Source organism: Pelophylax lessonae (assembly GCF_965119305.1).
Source record: "Pelophylax lessonae genome assembly, chromosome: 7".
NCBI classification, from domain to species: Eukaryota; Metazoa; Chordata; class Amphibia; order Anura; family Ranidae; genus Pelophylax; species Pelophylax lessonae.
The window spans coordinates 234803483-234822067 of NC_138774.1; the positions used below are offsets into that span (position 1 = coordinate 234803483).

The 18585-nt window shown below is 47.0% G+C and overlaps 1 protein-coding gene across 1 annotated transcript in view; it reads left to right on the plus strand.

Annotated features, from left to right (window-relative positions):
* Window positions 1-7562: 7562 nt before the first annotated feature.
* IRAK1 (interleukin 1 receptor associated kinase 1) overlaps window positions 7563-18585 on the plus strand; it is a 188404-nt gene continuing 177381 nt past the window's right edge. The window contains exon 1 of the mRNA XM_082264522.1: window positions 7563-7715. Coding sequence (XP_082120648.1) covers window positions 7586-7715 — 130 coding nt within the window. The 5' untranslated portion in view covers window positions 7563-7585. The remainder of the gene's footprint in view (window positions 7716-18585) is intronic.

Here is an 18585-nt window from a genome sequence, read left to right on the forward strand (position 1 = left end):
CATCCTCAGTCTGACAGTGCATTTTATATAAGACAGTATTTACATCCTGCCAAGCTCCGTCATCAGAAGAATGTGTTTAGTCAGAGACACGTTTGGAACGCATGTGTTATAGAACGTCTAATCTTGAAAATTAATTGTGAATCATTTCTAAAGCCATATCTGTATGGTGGCTTTGTAACAAGAAATGGCCAAAGGAGCAGAGCACCCCCTTCAGGACAACGAGTGAAACTAGCTACTCTGCTGAAATAACCAGTTTGCATTTCAATGCAATAAAACTGGAAGCCGGCCATAAATAGAGCGATTTTCCTTCCTGCAACCACCAGTCAGTGTTGATGGGAGAATCCCTCCCGCAGAGCCAATGTGTTCAGCGGGAGAACACAGTAATTACTGCTAGCAGCTATAATAGCGGCTAGCAATAATCGCATGTAAAAACCAACAGGCTGGTTGTACCCAAGCTGATTGATCCATCATCTAGCGTACATTCAGCCTCTCCATGCATGGTTCGGTTCCAACCTTCTATGGCTGGCTTTATGCAGGGGGTGTCTTTTTACATTTTTTAAAGCCACCGATTGGAAAATAGAAATATGGTTGCTGCCATTAGTGAACAAACGCCAGGTTCCTTTAAAGTGTAACTTTTTTTACATTTGGGATACAGTGGAGAAGGATTATAACCCCTGTTGGGTTTTTATTGCTGTCTGTGCTCCCATTAGAGAGATTCACCTTCTATTTGTTCTGTTTACTGTTAGCACCGAGAGTTAAAGCGAAAGAGAATCCAAATTTGTCACCAGAATAGGAATAGAGAAGGAATCTTCTAATGAGGGCATGAATTCCAGTGACAACCAGGGATTTGCTCAATTTAGAGGGATTTCCACTCACTTCCTGTTTTGACAATGAGACAGAAAATGAAGGGAAATCTCCCCAATGGGAAACAGATGGCAAAAAAAAAACTGATTGGAGTTATAACTCTCCCTTACACTCTTCTGGTGACAACCAGGGATTTCCTCACTTTAGAGGGATTTCCACTCACTTCCTGTTTTGACAATGGGACAGGAAGTGAAGGGAAATCTCCCCAATGGGAAACAGATGGCAAAAAAAACCTGATTGGAGTTATAACTCTCCCTTACTCCCTTCTTGTGACAACTAGGGATTTCCTCACTTTAGAGGGTTTACCACTCACCTCCTGTTTTGACAATGGGACAGGAAGTGAAGTGAAATCTCCCCAACAGGAAACCGATGGCAAAAAAAGTGATTTGAGTTATTACTTTCCTTTACTCTCTTCTGATGACAACCAGGGATTTCCACTCACTTACCGTTTTGACTATGAGACAGGAAGTGAAGGGAAATCTTCCCAATGGGAAACAGATGGCAAAAAAACTGATTGGAGTTATAACTCTCCCTTACTCCCTTCTGGTGACAACTAGAGATTTCCTCACTTTAGAGGGATTTCCACTCACTTCCTGTTTTGACAATGGGACAGGAAGTGAAGGGAAATCTCCCCCAATGGGAAACAGATGGCAAAAAAGTGATTGGAGTTATAACTCTCCCTTACTGGTGACAACACTTTAGAGGGATTTCCACTCACTTCCTGTTTTTACTATGGGACAGGAAGTGAAGGGAAATCTCCCCAATGGGAAACAGATGGCAAAAAAAAAAACTGATTGGAGCCTAAAGCCTAGACTGATATGTGCCTGGAGCTAGTAAACGTATTCCTTCTACTTTTACTTTGATATTCATAATTAAAGCAAAGACTGCTCCTATATTTCCATCCAGTCAATACACTCGCCCCCCCCCCCCCCAAATCATCCCAACTAAATAAATACATAAAACAAAAAAGAGATCTGTCAGATGTTTCAACCATCCCCTCCTTTATCCAAGTGTTTTGGCTTCCAATGTGCTTTCATTAACTAATAAAGTAAAGTTGTGGTTATTCTGTAGGTGCTGGGTCACACCAGTGTGATTTCTGATGTTACTTAACCGGTTGCCGACCGCCGCACGACTATATACTGCGGCGGTCAGCCCCGGCCAGGCAGAGTGACGTATCGATATGTCACTCGCCTGTCACTGACTTGCGAGCCTATTACGGGCGGGCGCGCGCCCGCCAAGGCGCGCGCCCGCCGCGGCTCGTTCACAGACAAGTCAGTGCGTGTGTCTGGCGGACTCGATGTCCGCCGGTCACACTACGATCGCTCCTGTGAAGGGAGAAAGGCGGAGCGGCTTATGTAAACAAGCCACCCGTCATTCTCCCTGGTGTAAAAATGAAGATCTGACAGTTCTACTATGTAGAACCGTTGATCTTTGCTTTTACACCAATAGCCATGTCCCTGCACAGTTAGAAACACGCCCCTAGGACACACTTAACCCCTCCCTGTCCAATAAAGTTAACCCCTTCCCTGCCAGTGTCATTTTTGCAGTAACAGTGCATATATATAGCACTGATTACTGCAGTAATGTCACTGGTACCCCCAAAAGTGTCAAAAATGTCAGTCAAGGGTCCGATCTGTCCTCCGCAATGTCGCAGTACCGCAAAAAAAAATCGCAGATCGCCGCCATTACTCGTTAAAAAAAAAACACCAAAAATGACAAAAATCTTTCCCTTTGTTAGTAAACGCAATAACTTTTGCGCAAACCAATCAAAATACGCTTTTTGCGATTTTTTTTACCAAACATATGTAGCGTAAAACAATTTGGCCGAAAATGTTAAAAAATTTTGATTTTTACATTTTTTTGGGGGGGAATTTCATATAAAAAAAAAGTGAAAAATATTGTTATTTTTGCAAAAATTATGCTCTTTTTTTGTTTATAGCGCATGATCAAAAAATCGCACAGGTGATCAAATACCACCAAAAGAAAGCTCTGTTTGTGGGAAAAAAGGATGTGAAATTCGTTTAGGTACATCGTCGCACGACCCCGCAATTGTCCGTCAAAGTCACGAAGTAAAAAATCGCAAAAAACCCCTTGGTCTTTTAGCAGCCAAATCCTCCGGGGCTTAAGTGGTTAAGTCGTGTACAATCACATGACAAAGGAAAGCACATTATATTCAATGGGGCCCCTTCTCATCGATGCGACTCAGCATGGTGCAACTTTGAAAAAAGGTTCCTGTGCTACTTTGGTGGGATTTACGGTGCAACTCGGCCCCATAGAATATACAAAGTTGCATTAACCACTTGACCACCGGAAGGTTTTACCCACTTTATAGCCAGGCTATTTTTTTGCTATTTGGCACTGCTTTTCTTTAACCACTTCTGGACCGGACGGATTTGTCCCCTTAATGTGAAATATGTATGAAAGGAGGTTGTAACGGCGCTACCTTAAAGTGAATAAGTGCTTATTGTATGTGCCAACTTAAAACAAAGTGCCAATAAAAATTGTGTCATAAAAAACCATTTAGTTTAAAAATAAATAAAGTGCACTAGTGATTTGTGGTGTGACCAAGTTAGCTGGTTAATAAACTGGGCCCATAAGGTGCAACTCAGTAAAGTGCAAGTGCTGTGCTGCATATACTAGACGAGTAAGAAATAATGGGTTCCCAATGTGCATTTATTTTATAATAACAGTTGACAGAAAATAAGTTAAATTCATAAGTGAAAAATCGCATAAAACAGTGAACATAAATTCATCCGTGCTGTGCGTGGAATTTGTAATACCACTAAAGTGAAAAAAGTGCTAAATTGAATAAGAGAAAGTGATAAATAAAATTGGGGTTGCAATTTTGTTGTACATCCACTAGATGTCGCCCCTAGATATACGACCTGTACTTAAGGAAAAAGATGGTCGGTTTCTTCCGGGGTTCTCCAGTGGGTCGAACCAGGCTTTTTAGTACCTCAGGTTAGAAGAAAGAAACCCCATGATGTAAAGTATATCTGTAGCGTGGAAGAGAGAGCATAAAGACTCACGTTTGAGGCTGTCTAGGATCAGCGGTGATGGCCGGGAAGCTTCCGCGTTCCACGGCCCAGGCTCCGAAACCGGAAGTGACGTAATGACGTTACGACTCCGCCCTACGCGTTTCGTCATGTGACGTCTGCTGGAGCGGCAGCAGACGTCACATGACGAAACGCGTAGGGCGGAGTCGTAACGTCATTACGTCACTTCCGGTTTCGGAGCCTGGGCCGTGGAACGCGGAAGCTTCCCGGCCATCACCGCTGATCCTAGACAGCCTCAAACGTGAGTCTTTATGCTCTCTCTTCCACGCTACAGATATACTTTACATCATGGGGTTTCTTTCTTCTAACCTGAGGTACTAAAAAGCCTGGTTCGACCCACTGGAGAACCCCGGAAGAAACCGACCATCTTTTTCCTTAAGTACAGGTCGTATATCTAGGGGCGACATCTAGTGGATGTACAACAAAATTGCAACCCCAATTTTATTTATCACTTTCTCTTATTCAATTTAGCACTTTTTTCACTTTAGTGGTATTACAAATTCCACGCACAGCACGGATGAATTTATGTTCACTGTTTTATGCGATTTTTCACTTATGAATTTAACTTATTTTCTGTCAACTGTTATTATAAAATAAATGCACATTGGGAACCCATTATTTCTTACTCGTCTAGTATATGCAGCACAGCACTTGCACTTTACTGAGTTGCACCTTATGGGCCCAGTTTATTAACCAGCTAACTTGGTCACACCACAAATCACTAGTGCACTTTATTTATTTTTAAACTAAATGGTTTTTTATGACACAATTTTTATTGGCACTTTGTTTTAAGTTGGCACATACAATAAGCACTTATTCACTTTAAGGTAGCGCCGTTACAACCTCCTTTCATACATATTTCACACTTTAACCCCCTGTGGGTTTGGTTGTTGGCAGCTTACACCTTCACTATTGTCTAAGGTCTACACTCCATAGCGCTGGTCACCCCTACCTTTCTATTGTCCCCTTAATGACCAGGCCATTTTTTGCGATTTGGCACTGCGTTATTTTAACGGACCATTGCGCGGTCGTGCGACGCTGCACCCAAATAAAATGTATGTCCTTTTTTTTACCACAAATAGAGCTTTCTTTTGGTGGTATTTGAGCACCTGTGCGACTTTTATTTTTTGCGCTATAAACAAATAAATAGCAACAATTCTGAAAAAAAAAAACAATATTTTTCACATTCTGCTGTATAACATTCCCATTAAAAAAAAAAAAAATCAAAATTTTTCCTCCTTTTTAGGCCAATTCGCAGAGTACAGGCGGGGGGTCGCGCAGAGTACAGGCAGGGGGGGTCTCGCAGAGTACAGGCGGGGGGGCGCGCAGAGTACAGGCGGGGGGGGGGGGGTGTCGCAGAGTACAGGCGGGGGTGTCACAGAGTATAACCAAGGGGGCCTCGCAGAGTACAGGCAGGGGGGGTCTCGCAGAGTATAAGCAGGGGGGTCGCGCAGAGTACAGCAGGGGGGTCGCGCAGAGTACAGCAGGGGGTCGCGCAGAGTAAAGGCGGGGGTGTCGCAGAGTACAGGCGGGGGGATCGCACAGAGTAAAGGCGGGGGGTGTCGCAGAGTACAGGCGGGGGGGATTGCACAGAGTAAAGGCGGAGGGTGTTGCAGAGTACAGGCGGGGGGTCTCGCACAGTATAAGCAGGGGGGTCTCGCAGAGTACAGGCGGGGGGATCGCACAGAGTAAAGGCGGGGGTGTCACAGAGTACAGGCGGGGGGATCGCACAGAGTAAAGGCGGGGGGTGTCGCAGAGTACAGGCGGGGGGATCGCACAGAGTAAAGGCGGGGGGTGTCGCAGAGTACAGGCGGGGGGGATCGCACAGAGTAAAGGCGAGGGGTGTCGCAGAGTACTGGCGGGGGGTCTCGCAGAGTACAGGCGGGGGGTCTCGCACAGTATAAGCAGGGGGGTCTCGCAGAGTACAGACGAGGGTGTTGCAGAGTACAGGCGAGGGGTCGTGCAGAGTACAGGCGAGGGGTCGTGCAGAGTACAGGCGAGGGGTGTCGCAGAGTACAGGTGAGGGGTCATGCAGAGTACAGGCGAGGGGTGTCGCAGAGTACAGGTGAGGGGTCGTGCAGAGCACAGGTGAGGGGTCGTGCAGAGTACAGGCGAGGGGTGTCGGAGTACAGGTGAGGGGTCGTGCAGAGCACAGGTGAGGGGTCGTGCAGAGTACAGGCGAGGGGTGTCGGAGTACAGGTGAGGGGTCGTGCAGAGTACAGGCGAGGGGTGTCGCAGAGTACAGGTGAGGGGTCGTGCAGAGTACAGGCGAGGGGTGTCGCAGAGTACAGGTGAGGGGTCGTGCAGAGCACAGGTGAGGGGTCGTGCAGAGTACAGACGAGGGTGTCGCAGAGTACAGATGAGGGTGTCGCAGAGTACAGGTGAGATGTCGTGCAGAGCACAGACGAGGGTGTCGCAGAGTACAGACGAGGGTGTCGCAGAGTACAGGTGAGGGGTCGTGCAGAGTACAGACGAGGGTGTCGCAGAGTACAGATGAGGGTGTCGCAGAGTACAGGTGAGGGGTCGTGCAGAGTACAGACGAGGGTGTCGCAGGGTACAGATGAGGGTGTCGCAGAGTACAGGTGAGGGGTCATGCAGAGCACAGACGAGGGTGTCGCAGAGTACAGGTGAGGGGTCGTGCAGAGCACAGGTGAGGGTGTCGCAGAGCACAGGTGAGGGTGTCGCAGAGTACAGGCGGAGGGTGTCTCAGAGTACAGACGAGGGTGTCGCAGAGTACAGGTGAGGGGTCGTGCAGAGCACAGATGAGGGTCTCGCAGTGTGTCTGATGTGCTCCAAGATGTGGAAAATGCGCAGACACGCTCCAGGGTCAGTAATGCCTCGTTTCCACTGAGCGGATCAGTTCGGGTCGGTTCGGTACGGTACGCTAATTTGAGTGTTTCCATTATGAAAGTGGCCCATACAACCGAACCAAACCGCACCATTCCTGGTCCTCCTTCAGATGTAGGGCCGTAGGAAATGGTACGGTACGGTTAGGGCGGAGCTACTGGCCTCACACGATAGATTCCACCGATTGGTGGACAGGAAAACCTCAATACTCACGTCAAATGAAAGCGCAAAACAAACCCCTCATTTGGTGTAAACCCCGCATGGTTCCCGGTGGCCTGACTTGCAGTGGAAACGCTCACCTGAATAGACCGGACCATTCTAACCCTCCCAAACTGTACCGACCCGAACCGTTCCGCTCAGTGGAAACGAGGCATTAGTCTCCCTAGTACTGCAATGTCTGCACATGCGTTGGATCTCCAGTAGAAATGGATGCAATGGAGAAAAGGGGGAAGGGAGAACCTCTGCTTCATCCAGGACATGGTATGTGTTTTTTCCCTGAGACATGTATGTATGAGGGGTAAAGATTTTTTTTGGGGGAGGAGGGGGGGTAGGCAGAGGTTCCTTCTTATTAGGAGTGTTAATAGCACATTTTTGTGTTCCTCTTTAATAAAGCCTGGGTAGGGTTAGAGCCTGTCTATCCAATGAAGGATTAGAGGTGCGTCCTGTGGAAAGTCTCTGCTACTTCCTTCTTCTTTCTGTAAAGTTGCCACACACAAGATGGCCGCTGGGGGCGGGCGTTCTCTGCCTCCCTCACACAGGCGGGATAGACATGGCTCTGTGTAAAGGGAAGTGATGGAGTTATTCATTAGCCTGTGTGTATGAGAGGAGAACACCGGACAGACACCATGTCCATAGAGGACGTCTTCCTCTACCAGGTCCCCGCCGCCGTCATGTGCGGCTTCTATGAGGTGATGGACTCTCTGGATGACTCTGACTGGAAGAAGTTCGGTGAGTGACAACAGCTGACCGAGGAGGAGGAGGAGGAGGGTCCGGGGGACAGACAGATGTCAGGGGACACATGAGGAGGGACAGATGATTGAGGGATGAGAAGGGACAGATGATGAGGAGTGATGAGAGGGGTGAGGAGGGGCAGATGATGAGGGGTGAGGAGGGGCAGATGATGAGGGGTGAGGAGGGGCAGATGAGGAGGAGTAGGGACAGATGAATGAGGAGTGATGAGGGGGGTGAGGAGGGACAGATGAATGAGGAGTGATGAGAGGTTGAGGAGGGACAGATGATGAGTAGGGACAGATGAATGAGGAGTGATGAGGAGGGACAGATGTTGATGAGGGGTGAGGAGGGACAGATGATGATGAGGAGGGGCGGGTAAGAAGGGACAGATGATTGAGGGGTGAGGAGGGATTGATGAGCGACAGATGAATGAGGAGTGATGAGGGGTGAGAAGGGACATATGTTGATGAGGGGTGAGGAGGATCAGATGATTGAGAAGTGATGAGGGGGGTGAGGGGGGACAGATGACTGAGGAGTGATGAGAGGTTGAGGAGGGACAGATGATGAGGAGTAGGGACAGATGAATGAGGAGTGATGAGGAGGGACAGATGTTGATGAGGGGTGAGGAGGGACAGATGATGATGAGGAGTAGGGACAGATGAATGAGGAGTGATGAGGGGGGTGAGGAGGGACAGATGACTGAGGAGTGATGATGGGGTGAGAAGGGACAGATGTTGATGATGAGGGGTGAGGAGGGTCAGATGACTGAGGAGTGATGATGGGGTGAGAAGGGACAGATGTTGATGATGAGGGGTGAGGAGGGTCAGATGACTGAGGAGTGATGAGGGGATGAGGGACAGATGAATGAGGAGTGATGATGGGGTGAGAAGGGACAGATGTTGATGATGAGGGGTGAGGAGGGTCAGATGACTGAGGAGTGATGAGGGGTGAGGAGGGTCAGATGACTGAGGAGTGATGAGGGGTTGAGGAGGGACAGATGTTGATGAGGAGGGGCGGGTGAGAAGGGTCAGATGATTGAGGGGTGAGGAGGGATTGATGAGCGGCAGATGAATGAGGAGTGATGGGGGGTGGGTGAGAAGGGACATATGTTGATGAGGGGTGAGGAGGATCAGATGATTGAGGAGTGATGAGGGGGGTGAGGGGGGACAGATGAATGAGGAGTGATGAGGGGGGTGAGAAGGGACATATGTTGATGAGGGGTGAGGAGGATCAGATGAGTGAGAAGTGATGAGGGGGGTGAGGGGGGACAGATGACTGAGGAGTGATGAGAGTTTGAGGAGGGACAGGTGATGAGGAGTGATGAGGGGGGACAGATGACTGAGGAGTGATGAGAGGTTGAGGAGGGACAGATGATGAGGAGTAGGGACAGACGAATGAGGAGTGATGAGAAGGGACAGATGATGATGAGGAGTAGGGACAGACGAATGAGGAGTGATGAGAAGGGACAGATGATGATGAGGAGTAGGGACAGACGAATGAGGAGTGATGAGGAGGGACAGATGATGATGAGGAGGAGGGACAGATGAATGAGGAGTGATGAGGGGGGTGAGGAGGGACAGATGACTGAGGAGTGATGAGGGGGTGAGGGACAGATGAATGAGGAGTGATGATGGGGTGAGAAGGGACAGATGTTGATGATGAGGGGTGAGGAGGGTCAGATGACTGAGGAGTGAGGAGAGTCAGATGACTGAGGAGTGATGAGGGGTGAGGAGGGTCAGATGACTGAGGAGTGATGAGGGGTTGAGGAGGGACAGATGATGATGAGGGGCGGGTGAGAAGGGACAGATGACTGAGGAGTGAGGGTGGTCAGATGACTGAGGAGTGATGAGGGGTGAGGAGGGTCAGATGACTGAGGAGTGATGAGGGGTGAGGAGGGTCAGATGATGATGAGGAGGGGCGGGTGAGAAGGGACAGATGATTGAGGGGTGAGGAGCGATTGATGAGCGACAGATGAATGTGGAGTGATGAGGGGGGTGAGAAGGGACATATGTTGATGAGGGGTGAGGAGGATCAGATGATTGAGAAGTGATGAGGGGGGACAGATGACTGAGGAGTGATGAGGGTTGAGGAGGGACAGATGATGAGGAGTAGGGACAGATGAATGAGGAGTGATGAGGAGGGACAGATGTTGATGAGGGGTGAGGAGGGACAGATGATGATGAGGAGTAGGGACAGATGAATGAGGAGTGATGAGGGGGGTGAGAAGGGACAGATGTTGATGAGGGGTGAGGAGGATCAGATGATTGAGGAGTGATGAGGGATAGATGATCATGATAAGGGGGTGAGGAAGGACAAATGATGATGAAGGGGTGATGATGATGATGATGATGGCAATGTGTAGGTCCTGTCTCCTATGGGCCAATTCTCAGTGTGACATTTCATGATGACATCATTGGGAACCAGGGGGGAGGGGAGAGAACCATGTTTGTGATGAATAAAGAAATGAAGAGAATTGCTGGGGCTCCCCGGGTCACCAGAACTGCCAGTGTCTCCATTGGAAGATTTCCCCCTCTAACTTTTCTGGGGACAACCCAAAATTTGGGATTTCTCTTTTGTTCATTGACGGACACAGCTCCTGGTATTAATAACTATTGGGTTATACTGCCCCCTACAGGAGTAGGAGACTAGGCAGAAGATAATTTTTGCTGCACCCATGGGCAGTGCCAGGGGGTATTCTCCCTCCCTCCCTCCCTCCCTCTGCTAGAGACATTTAGTTTTTCTCTGCCTAGTCAGGAGTGAGGACCGATTTCCTTGCTGGGATCTTTGATCCTGGCAACATTTTTTAGATAGAAATGTTTTCCCTGTGAGATCTACAATCATCTGCTGGACTGGGCGATGGGCTGGAGAATCTCTAGATCCAGTGGTCACCCCAGTCTGGCCAATGAGCGTGCACAGAACCTCGGTCACTGGATGGGGGCTGGCCTGCAAATTAAACACCTCGCCAGGTCGCATACGACAGTCACAGCGTTCCTCCTGGCCGAAAGCCCCCCCCCCCCCATTTCAATGGCAAGGGGTTCTGTCTGGAGCGGTGCCCACCTGGGTCCTGGTATGGTGAGTAGCTGAAGTATGGCCATATAATAGGAGGTCAAACCTAACCTGTTTCCAATTTGTATGCAATCAGACAGGCCCTTGTATTACATAGTTGGAGGTAAATCTAAAGGAGATTGAATGAGTAGATTGTATAATGTATGGCCAGCTTTAGACGCTGAAACACTGCCAAGCACAGCTGGACCAGATTTTGGACTCTCCAATTTTAGGAAGTCGAGCCCCACTATGCAGCTCCTCAGCCTTGTATGAATATACTCCTAATACCGATCACAATATTCCCTGCTCAGCTCCTCAGCCTTGTATGAATATACTCCTAACAATCCGATCACAATATTCCCTGCTCAGCTCCTCAGCCTTGTATGAATATACTCCTAATCCAGATCACAATATTCCCTGCTCAGCTCCTCAGCCTTGTATGAATATACTCCTAACAATCCGATCACAATATTCCCTGCTCAGCTCCTGCAGTCTTGTATGAATATACTCCTAACAATCCGATCACAATATTCCCTGCTCAGCTCCTCAGCCTTGTATGAATATACTCCTAACAATCCCCATCACAATATTCCCTGCTCAGCTCCTCAGCCTTGTATGAATATACTCCTAACAATCCGATCACAATATTCCCTGCTCAGCTCCTGCAGCCTTGTATGAATATACTCCTAACAATACCGATCACAATATTCCCTGCTCAGCTCCTCAGCCTTGTATGAATATACTCCTAACAATCCGATCACAATATTCCCTGCTCAGCTCCTGCAGCCTTGTATGAATATACTCCTAACAATCCCCATCACAATATTCCCTGCTCAGCTCCTCAGCCTTGTATGAATATACTCCTAACAATCCCCATCACAATATTCCCTGCTCAGCTCCTGCAGCCTTGTATGAATATACTCCTAACAATCCGATCACAATATTCCCTGCTCAGCTCCTGCAGCCTTGTATGAATATACTCCTAATACCGATCACAATATTCCCTGCTCAGCTCCTCAGCCTTGTATGAATATACTCCTAACAATCCCCATCACAATATTCCCTGCTCAGCTCCTGCAGCCTTGTATGAATATACTCCTAACAATACCGATCACAATATTCCCTGCTCAGCTCCTCAGCCTTGTATGAATATACTCCTAATACCTGGTGATTAAAAATGTGTAAAGTGCCTAAGTGCTGACATTAATATGTGCAATAATATAATCTAAATACACCAATACAAAAAATATATAAAAAAATATATATAATCCTAAACATCAAATTAGTGCAAATGCGCAAGTGCAAGGTGTTAGGTGCCTTCACGGATGTTGAAAGTGACTGGTGCAAAAAAATGAATATGCGATAGGTGACCTACATAGACAATAGGTTCCCAATTGATATAACCAATAATAATAAATACATGCAATCTTAAGGTGCTAAAAAAAAGTGCTATGTGGTGTAAGAAACCCTAATTTTACCACCTAGACTGGTAAAGGGGTAATAAAAAGTGCCAACAGAAGCCAGTCCAAAATCTATACAGCTCGCAAAGTCCAGTAAATGATCTAGTAAAAAAGTCTATATGTCACATGCAGTGACCACAGGCAAACATAGGTTGAAATAGGTGACAACACTCGGGTGACAACACTCTGGTGATTAATAGATGAAGAGTAACCCCGTGGTGGGTGGTAAGGTGCTGGGATATCCCTCCAGTGGAAAGGCACACTTACCAGAAACACCCACCCCACACAGGGGTATAGAGCGGGTGTTTAAATGGGTCTTAGCAGCCCAGCGATATCCTCCTATGCCTAGATGGAAACGTGTGCCAAAGGCCTGGCTGGTCCTAGAATGGATATCTCCTGGTTTGGTCCCCTGTGAATTTTCCTGACCGAGGTGTCCCTCAATTCCACTCCCGAAAATTATGCCAGAAAATAAATGGTGGACATAGTGTAATTCCATTACGTAATTTATTTAGCAAAAAAATGTACAGAGGTACTCACATTGAGCAGGTAGAATCGAGCATGGAAGTGTATCTGAGACACTGCTGATGACGTACTAGCTACGAAACGCGTACGGCGTGTCGAGTCACTTCCGGTTTACTCGTTTGGTATCGAGGCTTGGATCGCAAGCGCTCAGATACACTTCCATGCTCGATTCTACCTGCTCAATGTGAGTACCTCTGTACATTTTTTTGCTAAATAAATTACGTAATGGAATTACACTATGTCCACCATTTATTTTCTGGCATAATTTTCGGGAGTGGAATTGAGGGACACCTCGGTCAGGAAAATTCACAGGGGACCAAACCAGGAGATATCCATACTAGGACCAGCCAGGCCTTTGGCACACGTTTCCATCTAGGCATAGGAGGATATCGCTGGGCTGCTAAGACCCATTTAAACACCCGCTCTATACCCCTGTGTGGGGTGGGTGTTTCTGGTAAGTGTGCCTTTCCACTGGAAGGATATCCCAGCACCTTACCACCCACCACGGGGTTACTCTTCATCTATTAATCACCAGAGTGTTGTCACCCGAGTGTTGTCACCTATTTCAACCTATGTTTGCCTGTGGTCACTGCATGTGACATATAGACTTTTTTACTAGATCATTTACTGGACTTTGCGAGCTGTATAGATTTTGGACTGGCTTCTGTTGGCACTTTTTATTACCCCTTTACCAGTCTAGGTGGTAAAATTGGGGTTTCTTACACCACATAGCACTTTTTTTTAGCACCTTAAGATTGCATGTATTTATTATTATTGGTTATATCAATTGGGAACCTATTGTCTATGTAGGTCACCTATCGCATATTCATTTTTTTGCACCAGTCACTTTCAACATCCGTGAAGGCACCTAACACCTTGCACTTGCGCATTTGCACTAATTTGATGTTTAGGATTATATATATTTTTTTATATATTTTTTGTATTGGTGTATTTATATTATATTATTGCACATATTAATGTCAGCACTTAGGCACTTTACACATTTTTAATCACCAGAGTTTTTACCATACTATATCTAAAGCCATATAGGCAGCGCCACCATCCCTACTTTTTCTTACATCCATTGTATAGTCTCCGGACTATCATTTAGGGAGGCTGCAGCCTATTTTTAGATATACCTCATATTTAATTTATACCTATACATTTTACTTATACACTGAGTGTTCACCCATCCATATAGTCCGTAGCGCGGAAGTCTTAATAATTTTCTCATACTCCTAATACCGATCACAATATTCCCTGCTCAGCTCCTGCAGCCTTGTATGAATATACTCCTAACAATCCCAATCACAATATTCCCTTCTCAGCTCCTCAGCCTTGTATGAATATACTCCTAATACCGATCACAATATTCCCTGCTCAGCTCCTGCAGTCTTGTATGAATATACTCCTAATACCGATCACAATATTCCCTGCTCAGCTCCAGCAGCCTTGTATGAATATACTCCTAACAATCCCAATCACAATATTCCCTGCTCAGCTCCTCAGCCTTGTATGAATATACTCCTAATACCGATCACAATATTCCCTGCTCAGCTCCTGCAGCCTTGTATGAATATACTCCTAACAATCCGATCACAATATTCCCTGCTCAGCTCCTGCAGCCTTGTATGAATATACTCCTAACAATCCCCATCACAATATTCCCTGCTCAGCTCCTCAGCCTTGTATGAATATACTCCTAATACCGATCACAATATTCCCTGCTCAGCTCCTCAGCCTTGTATGAATATACTCCTAACAATACCGATCACAATATTCCCTGCTCAGCTCCGGCAGCCTTGTATGAATATACTCCTAACAATGCCGATCACAATATTCCCTGCTCAGCTCCTGCAGTCTTGTATGAATATACTCCTAATACCGATCACAATATTCCCTGCTCAGCTCCGGCAGCCTTGTATGAATATACTCCTAACAATGCCGATCACAATATTCCCTGCTCAGCTCCTGCAGTCTTGTATGAATATACTCCTAATACCGATCACAATATTCCCTGCTCAGCTCCGGCAGCCTTGTATGAATATACTCCTAACAATGCCGATCACAATATTCCCTGCTCAGCTCCTGCAGTCTTGTATGAATATACTCCTAATACCGATCACAATATTCCCTGCTCAGCTCCTGCAGCCTTGTATGAATATACTCCTAACAATACCGATCACAATATTCCCTGCTCAGCTCCTCAGCCTTGTATGAATATACTCCTAACAATCCGATCACAATATTCCCTGCTCAGCTCCTGCAGCCTTGTATGAATATACTCCTAACAATACCGATCACAATATTCCCTGCTCAGCTCCGGCAGCCTTGTATGAATATACTCCTAACAATCCGATCACAATATTCCCTGCTCAGCTCCTGCAGCCTTGTATGAATATACTCCTAACAATCCGATCACAATATTCCCTGCTCAGCTCCTGCAGCCTTGTATGAATATACTCCTAACAATCCCCATCACAATATTCCCTGCTCAGCTCCTCAGCCTTGTATGAATATACTCCTAACAATCCCGATCACAATATTCCCTGCTCAGCTCCTCAGCCTTGTATGAATATACTCCTAACAATCCGATCACAATATTCCCTGCTCAGCTCCTGCAGCCTTGTATGAATATACTCCTAACAATCCGATCACAATATTCCCTGCTCAGCTCCTGCAGCCTTGTATGAATATACTCCTAACAATACCGATCACAATATTCCCTGCTCAGCTCCTGCAGCCTTGTATGAATATACTCCTAATACCGATCACAATATTCCCTGCTCAGCTCCTGCAGCCTTGTATGAATATACTCCTAACAATACCGATCACAATATTCCCTGCTCAGCTCCGGCAGCCTTGTATGAATATACTCCTAACAATCCGATCACAATATTCCCTGCTCAGCTCCTGCAGCCTTGTATGAATATACTCCTAACAATCCGATCACAATATTCCCTGCTCAGCTCCTGCAGCCTTGTATGAATATACTCCTAACAATCCCCATCACAATATTCCCTGCTCAGCTCCTCAGCCTTGTATGAATATACTCCTAACAATCCCGATCACAATATTCCCTGCTCACACCCCCTCTCCGTTCCACAGTCAGTGCAGCCGACTCCCAGATTTAATCTCAGATTTAATAGTACACGTGGTTTCGATAAAAGTTACTGAAGAGATGGATGACGAGTAATTACACCTGTTAGAGTTTCACAATGAGTTGTGACTTTTGTTGTTGTTACCTGACACACTTGTTTCAGTTAATATCCATCTATGGGTAACAAATAAATCTCACTTTGTAAAACAACCCATGTAGTTAAGAAATGCAAATTAAATGCAAGTGATAACATAACCTCTGTTCTCCGCTGCATACAGAGGTCAGAGAGCTGTGGTAGGGAAAACAGCACACTGATCTTCCCGGTGAATGGCCGTGGGGGGGGGGGCATGTCAGGACAAGTGTGATCATTGGAGGAGAGCAGGCTGAGTTCACAGCACAGCCAGAAAACCAGAAAAGGTTTAGCGCTGAGCACCAACATGGCCTCCGCCACCTTCCTCCTGCTGGCGTCCAGCTTCTTCCAAAATGTAACAGCATAACCAATGCCAACACACTATTTACTATACTCCCTTTATTGCTAAAATGTATTCCGCTACATATTTTTGGGGAAACAAAAGCTCAATAAGTGTATATTGATTGGTTTTGCGCAAAGGTTAAAGCATCTTCAAACAGGACCAGCCTTTAGGGTGTGCGAGCTGTGCGGCCGCACAGGGCGCCATGGGCAACAGGGGCGCTGTGCGGCCATCACAGCTCGCAGATGATCAGACCGCACAGCGGGAAGTAAGTGGCGACCGCGGCCTGGACAGGGTTAGCACAGTCCGTGGCTGCCGCTTATCACCCACTGTTACGGCTGTGCCTCGGTCTCCTACAGCTTCAGTGCTGAGCTGTGTATCTCACACAGTTCAGCCACAGAGACGCCGCCGCTGACTGATCTCTCCTCCTCTCTGCAGGGACGCTAGAGGAGAGTTCGTCAGCTCCTCCTCCTCCCGTCTCTTCTCCTTCTGGGTCTGCCCCGCCCACACTCCCCGGGGATGTGTGGGCGGGAAGTTTAAAGAAAAAAAGCTGCAGACAGTGTGAGCCTCCATAGTGAGGCAAGTAAGCTCTCTCTCTCTCTCCTGCAATAAATGTAAGGGGGGCTTTGTGTGGGGGGTCTCTAATGTAAGGGGGGTCTTTGATGTGAGGGGGGCTTTGTGTGGGGGGGTCTTTGATGTGAGGGTGGCTTTGTGTGGGGGGGCTCTCATGTAAGGGGGGCTCTGTGTCGGGGGGTCTCTGATATAAGGGGGGCTCTGTGTGGGGAAGTCTCTGATATAAGGGGGGCTCTGTGTGGGGAAGTCTCTGATGTAAGGGGGGCCTCTGTGGGGGTCTCTTGTGTAAAGGGGCGTCTCTGATGTAAGGGGGCTCTGTGTGGGGGGTCCCTGATGTAAGGGGGGCTCTGTGTGGGGGGGGTCCCTGATGTTAGGGGGGGCTCTGTGTGTGGGGGGGGTCCCTGATGTAAAGGGGGGCCTCTGTGGAGTCTATGATGTAAAGGGGGGGCTCTGTGGGGGTCTATGATGTAAAGGGGGGCCTCTGAGGGTCTCTGGTGTAAAGGGGGGGGGCTCTGTGAGGGTCTGTGATGTAAGGGGAGCTAAGTAATTAGTGATCATAAAAAAGAAAAGTCAAGTAAAGTGCAAAAAAGGTGCAAGAAAATGTGCGGGGGGGGGGGGGGTTGCCACAGGATTTGCTCGCACAGGGCGCCTGAACACCTAAGGCCGGCACTGTCTACAAACTATGGGTTATTTTTTATTTTTTTACTAGTAATGGCGGCGATCAGCGACTTGTAGCGGGACTGCGATATTGTGGGGGAGAAATCGGACACTGACATCTTTTGGGGACCAGTGACCGTAATACAGTGATCAGTGCTAAACATTGTGGTAATGACACTGGCTGGGAAGGGGTTAACATCAGGGGGATCAAAGGGTTAACTGTGTGCCTAGCCTGTGATTCAGTGATGTGGGGGAGGTGCTTTGACTAGTGGGAGGCATGGATCAGTGTTCTTGCTTTACAGAAACACAGGATCTATGCCTTCTGTTGCAAGAAAGAAAGGTTTTCCCCTGTTGGTGGGATTTTTTAGGCACTCATGTCTACACAAGTTTAATTCAAAAATGTTTAATATTTTATTGAAATAACAAAATTAACAAGGTAATAAAAGGCAAGTAAATAAGTAGAGATACATCACATATGCACTTGAATAAAGCACCAATTGCAGGGTGAAGACTCCAGACCCGACTAGTTTCGGAGTTATACAACTACTCCTTCTTCAGGGGGACAAAATAGGAGACCCTGAATGGTGGTCTGTAGGTAATTGATCAAACAAAAGTCAATCAAATGCGAATAATAATACAGATATTCATACAGTACATAAGTTTGTATAAAAAGATTTGAAGTATAATCACAACTTACATTCTGTGCAGTGATGGATAAAACTATATACCTGCCGGTATATGTTAAAAACAGGTGCTCTATGCGCTCTGCCAAAAACACGGGTTGACTGTGTGGTTGGTAAAATCCATCAAATGAAGCCCTCATAAACTTGTGTTGTAGGGAAAGATTATGCCCATATATGTGGATAATCCCAGGAAGACATCAAGTCAGAACAACTGGATCCCAATGATTGGCCGATCAGCTACAGGGGAGAGATATAGGATCATAAAAGCATGTTGGTCCCATAATATAAGCTGGCCATATTGTTTGAGAAGGGGACAATAGGAAAGGCTAAGAGATGGAATGATAAGTTCCATCTCAG